The sequence below is a fragment of the Balaenoptera physalus genome (genome assembly GCF_965194825.1).
Source record: "Balaenoptera physalus genome assembly, chromosome: 13".
Lineage (NCBI taxonomy): Eukaryota > Metazoa > Chordata > Mammalia > Artiodactyla > Balaenopteridae > Balaenoptera > Balaenoptera physalus.
The window spans coordinates 9255080-9268082 of NC_138892.1; the positions used below are offsets into that span (position 1 = coordinate 9255080).

At 51.0% G+C, this 13003-nt stretch overlaps 1 protein-coding gene across 3 annotated transcripts in view; it reads right to left on the minus strand.

The window, feature by feature from the left end:
* The window catches only part of CACNA1I (calcium voltage-gated channel subunit alpha1 I), a 118402-nt gene that overhangs the window by 83591 nt on the left and 21808 nt on the right, over positions 1-13003 (minus strand). For 2 of the 3 annotated variants that reach the window (XM_082420566.1, XM_082420565.1), the window contains exons 1-2: positions 6357-6464; positions 4670-4803 (exon numbers count right to left, since the gene is read on the minus strand). In XM_082420566.1, coding sequence (XP_082276692.1) covers positions 4670-4803; positions 6357-6449 — 227 coding nt within the window. In that variant the 5' untranslated portion in view covers positions 6450-6464. Of the gene's footprint in view, positions 1-4669; positions 4804-6356; positions 6480-13003 lie in introns of those variants that run through there. The other variant, XM_082420567.1, reaches the window with a different exon arrangement.

The following is a 13003-nucleotide window of genomic DNA, read 5'->3' on the forward strand; positions in this document are numbered from 1 at the left end:
ATATACTTAAAGTGATGAAAGGGAAGAACCTACAACCAAGATTACTCTACCTGGCAAGGATCTCATTCAGATTCGATGGAGAAATCAACAGCTTTACAGACAAGCAAAAGCTAAGAGAATTCAGCACCACCAAACCAGCTCTACAACAAATGCTAAAGGAACTTCTCTAAGTGCGAAACACAAGAGAAGAAAAGGACCTACAAAAACAAACCCAAAACAATTAAGAAAATGGTCATAGGAACATACATATCAATAATTACCTTAAACGTGAATGGATTAAATGCTCCAACCAAAAGACACAGGCTTGCTGAATGGATACAAAAACAAGACCCATATATATGCTGTCTACAAGAGACCCACTTCAGACCTAGGGACACATACAGACTGAAAGTGAGGGGATGGAAAAAGATATTCCATGCAAATGGAAATCAAAAGAAAGCTGGAGTAGCAATACTCATATCAGATAAAATAGACTTTAAAATAAAGAATGTTACAAGAGACAAGGAAGGACACTACATAATGATCAAGGGATCAATCCAAGAAGAAGATATAACAATTATAAATATATATGCACCCAACATAGGAGCACCTCAATATATAAGGCAACTGCTAACAGCTATAAAATAGGAAATCGACACTAACACAATAATAGTGGGGGACTTTAACACCTCACTTAAACCAATGGACAGATCATCCAAAATGAAAATAAATAAGGAAACAGAAGCTTTAAATGACACAATAGACCAGATAGATTTAATTGATATTTACGGGACATTCCATCCAAAAACAGCAGATTACACTTTCTTCTCAAACCCGCACAAACATTCTCCAGGATAGATCACATCTTGGGTCACAAATCAAGCCTCAGTAAATTTAAGAAAATTGAAATCATATCAAGCATCTTTTCTGACCACAACGCTATGAGATTAGAAATCAGTTACAGGGGAAAAAACGTAAAAAACACAAACACATGGAGGCTAAACAATACGTTACTAAATAAGCAAGAGATCACTGAAGAAATCAAAGAGGAAATCAAAAAATACCTAGAGACAAATGACAATGAAAACACGACGATCCAAAACCTATGGGATGCAGCAAAAGCAGTTCTAAGAGGGAGTTTTATAGCTATACAAGCCTACCTCAAGAAACAAGAAAAATCTTAAATAAACAATCTAACCTTACACCTAAAGGAACTAGAGAAAGAAGAACAAACAAAACCCAAAGTTATGAGGTGGATGGAGTTAGAGTCTGTCATACAGAGTGAAGTAAGTCAGAAAGAGAAAAACAAATACAGTATGCAAACACATATATACGGAATCTAAGGGAAAAAAAAAAAAAAAAAAGGCCATGAAGAACCTAGTGGCAAGACGGGAATAAAGACACAGACCTACTAGAGAATGGACTTGAGGATATGGGGAGGGGGTGGGGTGAGATGTGACAGTGTAAGAGAGTGTCATGGACATATATACACTACCAAATGTAAAACAGATAACTAGTGGGAAGCAGCCACATAGCACAGGGAGATCAGCTCGGTGCTTTGTGACAACCTAGAGGGATGGGATGGGGAGGGTGGGAGGGAGGGAGATGCAAGAGGGAAGAGAAATGGGAACATATTGTATATGTATAACTGATTCACTTTGTTATAAAGCAGAAGCTAACACAACATTGTAAGGCAATTATACTTCAATAAAGATGTTAAAAAAAAAAAAAAACCCAAAGTTAGCAGAAGGAAAGAAATCATAAAGATCAGAGCAGAAATAAATGAAATAGAAACAAAGAAAGCAATAGCAAAGATCAATAAAACTAAAAGCTGGTTCTTTGAGAAGATAAACAAAATTGATAAACCATTAGCCAGACTCATCAAGAAAAAGAGGGAGAGAACTCAAATCAATAAAATTAGAAATGAAAAAGGAGAAGTTACAACAGACAACGCAGAAATACAAAGCATCCTAAGAGACTACTACAAGGAACTCTATGCCAATAGAATGGACAACCTGGAAGAAACGGACAAATTCTTAGAATGGTATAACCTTCCAAGACTGAACCAGGAAGAAATAGAAAATATGAACAGACCAATCACAAGTAATGAAATTGAAACTGTGATTTAAAATCTTCCAACAAACAAAAGTCCAGGACCAGATGGCTTCACAGGTGAATTCTATCAAACATGTAAGTGATTCCTGCCCAATATAAAAGATAACCCCAAAGGTTATGTCTTATGACCTTATAAGGCTGTTAACCAGCTTTGATTCTAACGGCCTCTTATCCCCATATTTTTTCTCCAGTGCCTGTCTTCCTAATTCTGCTGATTACCATCCTGCTGGTTCCTCATTAATGAGTGGAATAAATCTGATACATGTTCCTTCTAAGATTTGTGTGAGGGTAATTTTTTTTTAACTTTTTGGAAATTACACTTTGACTTCAGGATCAGGAAAGGACTTTTAAGAAGGCTGATTTGTATCTATAAAGAGATATGAGTGAATAATGCGTCCATAAAAATAAGCTGCTCTGAAAAATAAATTCAAGAGCCAGAAGCGATCCTGGGAATTAAAAAGACACAGAGGAGAGGAACGCTTCCATTAAGGGCGGTAAATAGAGAAAAGGACATCGTTAGTGATTCAGAAGGCCAAGTCAAGGAATTCTCTCCAAGTACAGATGAAATCTGTGAGAGAAATGAGGAAAAATGCAGAGAATAGAGGAGGGAAATAACCATTTACTGGGAATTCCAGGAGAGAGCAGAGAAGAATGGGCAATCACCAAAGAAGATACAGAAGATTTTTTTTCTGACTTGAAGGAATACATGAGTCTTGAGTTCCAAAAGGCCCCACAGGGAGCAGTTCTTCACTTACACCTGCCCTTGTGAAATCTCTGAATTCTGAAGGTGAGGAGAAAACCTACAAGCTTCTAGCAAGGAAAAAGCAGGCTGTCTCCCAAGAAAAAAGAACCAGATCTATAGTGGCCTCAGCTGCAGTACTATGGTGTCGATTTGGCTGGTATCATGGGCAGGGTTCTGAGGGAGAAAAACTATGACTCTAGAACAGTACAGACAAAAACTGCCCTTCACCCACAAAGATCAAAGGAATATATGTTCAGACAGGCAAGACTGAAAAATGACACTATCCAAGCACCTTTTCTTTTTTAAAAAATCTACTTAAGGATGTCCTCCAGCCAAACCGAAATGAGAATGAGAATGGAGAATTTGACAAAGGGGTGACACAGCTCCCAGCATAGGGACCCCAGCATTAACTTCTAGTTTGGTCTAAATCATCGCTGATAATGTGGTTGTGAAACTGAATACAGCTCTTAGGGAAGGATACTCAGAAGAGCTGCCACATTTTAAAGAACACCAGTGAGCGAACCACTGCCCTTCAGGACTCATCTGTGGAATTCAGCATATACTTGGGGATACCAACTCCCCATCTCAGCCTTGTGCCTGGTCACCCTCCCTGCCCCTTCTCAAGGGCATCACACACGTATGCTGGCACGCACACATATGCCAATGTACATGCTCTCACAGATACTGACACGTGTATACACTCACACACACACACTCGTGGGCCTCCAGCCTTTTTGTCTCCCCCCTCTCACCTCTTGACCATTACTGGGCATGGTTAACACCTGCTCGTCCTTCAGCTCTTGTGTGTGTGTCACCTCCTCAGGCAAGTCCTCAAGCTCCCGAGCCCCCAGCCTGGCCCAGAAATGCTCTCAGAAAATCATAACACTTCCCCAGAGCTCTGGTCTCAGCGTGGGGCACGTTCACCCATGTGGCTGCTGGATGCCTCTTTCCAGACGGTAGTTGGGAAGGACAAGGCCTATGTCTGGATTTGCCATCCTCCACACCCCACATCGAGGACAGCGCTGACACTTAGTAGGAGCTCAGTCAACCCCAGGCTGTTGGATGAATGTGTGAATGGGCCACCAGCCTGGTTTGACCCAGGAAAGCAAGGACAAGGCACAGAGCAGAGTCCAAAATGCTCCAAACAAGCTGAGTTGTCACCTGGTCTCTCTCTGACTGTAGCTTAAGTCTTGGCAGAAATAACCACAGTTTGGAGTCAGACAGTACTTGAGTCTGTGCTGGATCTCTGGCTTGCCAAGTGATCCAGATTGATAATAATAATAATAATAGCTGGGATTTCCCTGGTGGTCCAGTGGTTAAGACTCCATGCTCCCAGTGCAGGGGGCCCAGGTTCGATCCCTGGTCAGGGAACTAGATCCCGCATGCCACAACTAAAGATCCCACACACAGCAACGGAGCTCCCATGTGCACAGCCAAATAAACAAATAAATATTTTATATAATAATAGCTAACATTTATTGGGTGTTCACTTTGATGTAGCTACTATTCGTTAAATTATCTCCATTTCACAGATGAGGAAACTGAGGCTTAGAGAGGTTAGGTGGCTTTCTCAAGGTCATAGTTAGTATAAAACAGACCCAGTATCAGCTGACAGTGCAGGAAGACACACGATTTACCGGAATGGGGAGGTATGAACGTCTGTCTGTCCAGGCCATTCAGGGAAGGGACATAATTCCTTCCTTTGCAGGCATCCAGGAAGGACCCAGACAATACCACACAGCTTCTTCAATATTACCAAGAAGCCCCAGGGATTAGTCAAATGATGTCTGGCATGTACCAGAGGCTAGGATCTGTCTGATACGGTCTACCTACCCTGCCATGACAATGAAGAAATCCAGTCGGTTCCATGTGTCCCCAAGGTAGCACTTCTTGCCAAAAATGCCCAGGGCCACCATCTTGAGCACCATTTCCATGGCAAAGAAGACAAAGATGAAGTCATCAAAGACCTGCAGGGGCAGGAGGAAGGCAAGAAGCAAGGGACAGCATGAGGTTCTGGAGCAGGACCCAGGGTCAGAGCCACGGTGTGAGGTGGGAACATGGGCACGGACACGAGGGGCCAGGGAAAGACCTGGAAACTTCTTCTCCTAGGCAGGGAGAGAACCTCAGAGATCCTCGTCCAATGGAGTCATTTCACAGATGAGGAGACTGAGGCCCAGAATGGGGAATGAGCTTGCCCAGGGTCATCCAGCCCACTCTATTTGTTCCCTAAAAGCAAGCATAATGACAAGGGACCCAGATGGGAGTGGGGCAAAGGGGGTCTCCCTGATAATCGCCATGCACTGGGCTAGATATTTGACCTCTTCAATTCTCACAAGGACCCCATGAATGCTCCCATTTTACAGATGAGGAAACTGGAGCTCAGATTGTTTAAGCAACTTGCCACAGGTCACACAGCAGTGAATGGCAGACCAGAAATGACACTCAGGTCTATCTGACTCCAAAACCTGCATGGAAGCAGCTTTCTCAAAACAGGCCTGACACCCCCAGTGGGCACAGGTCTCGGTGCTGCCTTCTTCCACTCAGAAAGGAGGCCCCAAATATGTCCCTAGTCATGGGCTCAGGTGAGTGTGTATTTCCTGAGGATGGGGCCTGGGTGGAATTCCTCTTCCCAGGATCAATGAGGGCTACAGTCAATTCAACAAATGGGCGCTGAGCCCCTTCTGTGGGCAGCACATAGTCTGGGTGTTGGGGACACAGAGGTGAGTGCTCGGTAAACTCACCACCTGGTAGGGAAGCCAGCCTAGTACCCACTGAGGCTAAGTGGTTCTAGCTCTACCCAGGGCCCTGGGGCTCACTGAGGAGCATGTTACCCACTTGGACCCCAGACCCTCCCCAGAGATTCTAATTCTGCAGGTTTGGGATGGGTCAGGGGTCTAGATCTTTAACTAGTGCCCCAAGGGAACCTGAGGCCTTGGGCTGCTTGGGAACCACTGAGTCCTGTGGGAACACAGGAAGTAGAGGGCAATTCCTCCCAGGAGGAATCTGACTTTCTCAGGGAGACAGAATTGGATGTTTCCACATCTGTAAAATGGGTATAAACCTAACACCCTGCACTATGGGTGTACATGTGCCACAGGGACCAAACGTCAGGCCTCCATCTGGAACCTCGGTGAGATGAGAACAGGAGAGGTCCAGGAGGCCACCCCTAGAGGCATAGATAGAGTTATGGAGCTGGGCCTTTATTCCATGAGCACTGGGAGCAAAGGGCAGGCTTTCTGCAGGGAGTGTCCGGTCACCTGTGCTTTACTGGATAGGGGGTAGGGGTGGGGAGAACAGGAGGAAGCTGGTGGTGGGAGATAAAGGGGGTGTGGACTAGGGCAGAGACCTCGAGATAGAGAGGATGGAAGGGAAACAGGTAAGACCAGCTGGGAGTGAGGAAGAAGAGGACAAGAGAGAGGGCAGGCCAGGTGGTGAAGATGTGGCTGGGCAGGGTGGGGCAGGGCATGGCATGAATGGGCGGGGCATGGCAGGAGGGGCGGGGCATGGCAGCCGGCCTCACCTGTAGGATCTTGCAGCGGTCGGACAGGCAGTCCATGTCGTCGCACGGCTGGTACATGCCAAGTGTCACGCAGTTCAGCAGGATCACCAGCATGCTGATACATTCAAACCACGTGCGCGCCAAGTCAAGGATGAAACGGTTGGGGGACCGTGGTGCGCCACCCACCACAGACACAGGGCCACCCCATTTCCCTCCAGGTGCCTCCCCTGATGGGTCAAGGCCCACATTTTCAAAGACCTTGGAGACCTTGGAGCCAGCCTACCCCTCTCACAACAGACAGGGCCACACATGCCAAATCCACCAGGGAACCTAAACCCCACCAAGCCACCGCCTGCCAGGACGCCCCACCACCTTGCCCCAGCCTGAGAGTTGCCCTCAGACCCAGAAAGGGAGAGGTCCCCAGAGGCCCAGCTGGCGGGCCATCTCCGGACTACCCCAGCCGCTCTGTCTCTGACCACCTCCCTCTGACTGTCTTTGCCTCCCTTCTCTGACCACCCTTCGTCTCCGCAACCCACGGCCCCTCCATCTCTGTCCGAGCCCTGGAGCTGAAGCCTGCAGAGGGCCCGCCCAGCGTGGCTGAGATTGGCTGGACACCCTGCCCTTCTCTCCTCTCCTGTGGCTGCGTTACAACTCGTGACCAGACTCAGGCACGTCTGTGCCTAGGCCCTCCCCGGTCCCTGCACCAGGCGGGGTGGGGCTCAGCCTCCTCGGGCCTGTCCAGGCAGAAGGTCTCCTGCAGCCACCAGCCTTGGGCAGGGCCTCAGGGGCACTGCTTGGGCCCAGATGAGCGGGCTCCCCCGGCCAGGCCGCTCTCCCCACTAACACCCTCCTGCTTCCTGACTGGTTCCCGCCCAGTCTTAGAACACAGCCGACTGATGTTCAGCCACCCCTCCCAAGCCACCTAGAGTCCTAGAACCAGGGGGGCCAGAGCTCGAAGGGGCCTGAGGGCCTGGGTCATTCACAAGTTATCTTGCTGACATGCTCATGGTCTTTATCCACAACTAGAACCGACATTCCAGGGGGACGGGGGGTTACATTCACAGCCCTGACAGGGACAGGCACTAGGAGGAGTTCAGTAAATGTCTGTTGTGATTAAGTAAATCTCTCTAGGCACTGCCCACTCTGACACCCAAGGATTCTTGAGGGTCCTCAAATGAAAGCCCTGGCCCCTCAATTTCAAAGCCCTTGCCCTGAGCTCAGATGTAGCTATGGAGGCCAGACCCTTAGCCAGACCCCATCCAGTGCAGGGGGCGGGGAGTACCTCTTGCCTGATGGAAGACTGACCTGGTTTCCTTGGCAACGAACTCCTTCCCATCCCCGGCCCTTGCTCAACTTGGGATACTGCCTTCCCTCCCGCCTTCCCCTCAGACCCTCCTCGCCCCAGCCCTGCTCCTTCCTGCCTCCCCAAACCTCTGTCACTCTCCTGCCACAGCCTGTAATTAACTTCAGTCGCTGCCAGGGCCCCCTTCTAGCCTGAGCATCGCTCCAGCAGCAGCTTCATCATTAAGTTTTTTGAAGTTCAAATGTTCTAATTACCAGCGAACGTCCCCCACCCCCTTGCCTTTCCCCCCTGCCTGTTGTGCTCGCTCTCCTTCCAGCCACCTCTTCTGCTCCCTCTGCCCTTCCCGCCGATTTCATGTTCAAAGTGCACTTGACAGGTGTCTCCCAGGAGCCTGGCACTCCCACTTCTTCCTCACCAAGGCCCTGAGCAGTGGAGGTCAGCAGGCCCATTTTACAGATGAGGAAAACTGAGGCTTAGAGAAACAAGGGGCCTCTCCTAGGTCACACAGCTGGAAAGCACCGGTGCTGAGATCCACACCAGGCCTGCTCTCCTCTGTAACGCAGGGCCCATCTCTGCCTGTGTCTTCACCACCCACCCCCGAGGCCTCAGCCCATCCTCAGCATCTCTCACCTGGACCCTGCACAGCCTCCCCGATAGCCTCCAGCTCTGGTCTCTGCCCCTCCAATCTGCCCTGCACACAATCCCCAGGCACTTGCTGTGTGGCCAACACTATCCGAGCTCTTTGCAAGTGTTATCTCATTTAATCCTCCAGCACTGTTATAAGCCCCATTTACAAGTGAGGAAACTGAGTCACAAAAGGGAACACAATTTGCCCAAGGACCCCAGCTGGGAAAAGGCAGAGCTGGGATACAAAACCAGAGCCTGCTTTTCTTGCCCCCAAGCTATTTCATCACTGCCAGATTAATCTGGCTGAAGCAGAACTCTGGTGATACCTCTCCCCTGTTCAAAAACCTTCCATGGCTCCCCATCACCTTCCCTGGCCTGACACTCAAGGCCTCCTACATTCTGACCTCACTGAACTCTTCTGGCCTTACCTCCCACCAGCCTTTGCACGCATTGAACTTCTTGCTGTCCCCAAGCATACGCTTTGCATGTATTTTCTTCTACCATCTTTACTAGGCAAACTCGTACTCATCCTTCAGGTGACAGCCCAGGTCATTTGGCACCTCTTCTTTTTTTTTTTTTTTTTAATTTTTATTTATTTATTTATTTATTTCTGGCTGTGCTGGGTCTTCGTTTCTTTGCGAGGGCTTTCTCTAGTTGCAGCAAGTGGGGGCCACTCTTCATCGCGGTGCGCGGGCCTCTCACTATTGCGGCCTCTCTTGTTGCGGAGCACAGGCTGCAGACGCGCAGGCTCAGTAATTGTGGCTCACGGGCCTAGTTGCTCCGCGGCATGTGGGATCTTCCCGGACCAGGGCTCGAACCCGTGTCCCCTGCATTGGCAGGCAGATTCTCAACCACTGCGCCACCAGGGAAGCCCTGTCACCTCTTCTTGAAGCTTCCCTTGAAGCACCTTCCCCACTCACATAGTGGTGGCTCAGCATCCTCTCCGGAAGTGCTCCCCACCCACCTGGTGTAGCTCATATCACAGTCATGAACTTGGCAGTAATCACGACTACTGCATGCCAAGCCCCTAGGGGCATGGCCCTAACGCTCATCACAGCCCACTGGGGGCAGGTGGAGAAACGGTCTGGAGAGCTGGAGTGACCTGTCCAAGGTCACACAGTCCGTGAGTGGGTCTGACTTAGTGGGTGCGGGCGCCGCCGCCACGGGGGTGCCTCTGTGGCTCATCCCTCGAAGGGGCAGAGGGAACGGCTTTCACCTCTAGATTGCTCAGCTTCAGACACTCAGAGATGGACAGTCTCAGCCCTGCCCCGAGGCGCTGGGGGAAATCCCAGATGGCACAGCCTGGGCCCTTTCCAGGAGCCCATGAGACTCAGAAGTCAGGCCAGAGCTGGCATCGCTGCCCGTGGTTCCTGACACGCTCCCCACTGGCTTGGGGATCAAAGGCACCAGCCCTCCTTGAAGTTAAACCAGACCACATGGTGCGGGATCGGAGAACGTCAGAGGGAGTAAAGGTCGCGGGCTGAGCAACTTGGTGGCCTGGCCCAACGCCCAATGTTGCCATCATTAGTCACAAGCACTGAGGAGCTCCAAAAGCCATCAGGCAAAGCTCCCGGGTTCTGGGACAATGTGAGGGAGGACAGAGGCCCAGAGAGGGTGGTAAGGGATTTCTGGGGAACAGGGCAGGCAGGGGTCTGAGTGCCAGCTCCACGAGGTCAGGGGCTTGTCAACGGCCCTGCGTTACCTCCCACAGAGAGGCTCAGGGCCCCCGTCCGGCACCTGAGGCTCTGCAGTTAGGACCCTGCCCCCTTACCCACTTCATCGCCCAGACTTGCATCCCTCTCTGGGTGACCTTTGTCACAGAACAACCCCAGGTCCTCAGAGAGCCCCTGATCCCATCCCCCACTGCACAGAGGGGACACAGGGGCAGAGAGCATCCCAGCAACACGGCGAGCCTGGATCAGAAGTGACCCTCTGACGAGAGACTCCCCGCCCACAGGGGTCTGTGACCCACGGCTGGATTCCAAACCCTACCAAAACCCCACATGTCCCCAAACGTCCAGGCTCTGCGTGTGTAGCAGCTACTAGGCACAGGTCACCACCCCACCTCCCAGCTCCACTCCTGCCCCCATCTCAGCCCCACCTCCTGCCAGCCCCGCCTTAGGAGCCGGCCTATCTCCCCGCACCCCATGCTCTGCTCCCCTGCTCTGCTCTCAGTGCCTCCTATGGCCCTCAGAACTGGGGCCTCAGAGCCCAGCAGTGAATTAATGCACACCTACTGAGCGCCTGCTGTGTGCCCGGCACCAGGTTAACAACAGCGATAATGGTAACAATGGCAAACACATCTCAAGTGTTCTTGAGTGTTTGTCTGCCAAGGAGCTTTCTAATCAAACAGCATGTACTATCTCATTTAAACCTTACATGCCAGTCCAGGCCCTATTCCCGAGGCCCCAGAACACAGAGCCCACGTAGCCATGGACTGAGGACCGGGGTCTGTCATCTGTGTGCAACAGGGGAAGCCCCGGTCCTTGTCAACCTCTTCTATAACAGGGTCCAGAGTTTCCCATTCTTTGGCTTTGGGGGGAAAAAAAAGCCACCTCACCAGCAAAGGACTGAAAAATCCCAGGCTGCTGTTATGTGCTGATTACTTAACATGACCTTGAGTAAGAATAAGAGATTCCATCACAAACCCTTTAGACAATGGCTGTCTTCCAAGCGCTGAACGTTCGCTCACAGCCTTTAAATACAATCAATCAATTCAGGCCTGGCAGCGTGAAGAGTCGCCCTGCAACTTCAGCCAACTCCCCCCAGCTGGCAGGTACTATTGTTATCCCCATTTTACAGATAAGGAAACTGAGGCACCAGTGCTGGCTCCAGGGCTCCAGCCACAGCCACCCAGGGTCACATGGCTGGTATGTGGCAAGGGCAGGATTGGAACCTGCTTCTGTTGACTCCAAACCCCCTGTTCTCGGCCACATGCTCTCTGGCCCCAGGCACAGGGCCTGGACTGGCATGGGCTCTGTGGAATATTTGCTTTTCCCTTCTCGCCCACATTGGCTCCTCCCGATTGGGCCTGGGTCAGCAGTGCGGGGTCAAGAAGGGGGATAGTCCACCCCCGCCGTGGCTGGGAAGGAAGGACCTGTGTGCAGGAGATGGCAGGAGGGGAAGCCAGTGAGGAGAGGGTGCTGGCCTCAAGGCCCCCAGTAAGAGCCGAGCTAGATCAGTACCATCTCCACCCCATGCCTGGCTGCTGTCTTAAGAAGGCCGGGGTGTGATCTGGGAGGACAGGGTCACCAGGGGAGCCACAATGCCAGGGGCCCCCTCAAACCTGCCACTTCCCAAAGAGCAGAAATGACCAGCTGGGCAGTGTCCAAAGCCCCAGCAGGCCCCTCAGGGCAGCCTCCCTCTCCAGGAGCCAGAGCCAAGGCCTGCACAGTTACCATGGCAACCACCGCCCTCCATCCTGTAGGCCCAGCTGACAGTCATGGTTTCTGTAATTTGGGGGGCTCTGGGAAGGTGGGCGGGGGGTGGGAGTGCTGGGTTTGGCTGGGGCAGCCAAGTTTGTTTTAATTTTTGTCAAATCTGAAATCAGATCCATTTCCCAGGGTGCACCTCAGTTGTCTAAATAAATCAAGTGGAGGAAGGGGGCTGGGAGCTGCATCCTCCTGGACCAGGGAGGCAGGGAAAGTGGGCCAGCCCCTATACAGGGTCCCTCCCATATACGTCCCCAGGGAGTCCAAGGATGGGCACGCAGGCCTCGGCCCTTCATAGACCAGGGCCTGAGGTTCCAGATTCCTGTTCTTGGGCCAGCTCTTTGATCCTCCGAGGCCAGGTTCACAAGCATCCATGGAGCACCTGCTGTATACCCGGCCTGTGCATCAGTGTACTGAGATGAACCAGGCTCACTCCTGCCCGGGAGATGTCCAGAGTGCTTCCGTGTTCCAGGACCCGCCGTGGTGTGAGGCCACGTCGTAAAAGTGGTTACCATTTTGAATGTCAGCTATGCTCCAGGTCCTGGGCTTTAAAGAGGATATCCATTCGCTCATTCATTCATTCATTCAACTTATCTCTATGAGCAGCAACCACTCTGGAAAGCTGCTTGGCAGCATTTATTAAAACAAACATAAGCCTATGCTAAGATCCAGCTGTGCCACTCCTCGGTCCATACCCCAGAGAAATGCCCAAATAAGTCCACAAAAAGGCACGTGCGATTCTTAACAGCCCCAACCTGGGAACAACTCAAGTGTCCATCAATAGGAGAATGAGTCGGGCAGGAGATTTCAGCTGGGGATGATTTTGGCCCCCAGTGGACATGTGGCCATGTCTGGAGACATGTTTGGTTGTCACAACTGGGGTTTGAAGGGTGTTCTTGGCACCCGGTGGGTGGAGACCAGGGACACTGCTCAAAACCCTACAATGCACAGGGCGGCCCCACTGCAAAGAATTATCCAGCCCAAAATGTCAACTGTGCCGAGGCTGAGAAACTGTGGTACATCCTTTCGATGGAATACTACCCAGTGATGAAAAAGAACAAACTACTGCAGCAGCACGGATGGAGCTGCCAGGCATAACGCTGGCAACAGGAGCCAGATGCGAAAGAGCAAAGAGCGTCCGAATCCAATTACACGAAGTGGAAACCCAGGCAAAGCAAACCAATAGGGAAGGAGGTCAGAACGGCGGTGACTCTGGGGGAGAGTCCATCGCAGGTGGGGGTGAGGGAGCTTGCGGGGCTGGAGATGTTCTTCTTGGCCTGACTGGGGTCACAGGAGTGTGTGTATAT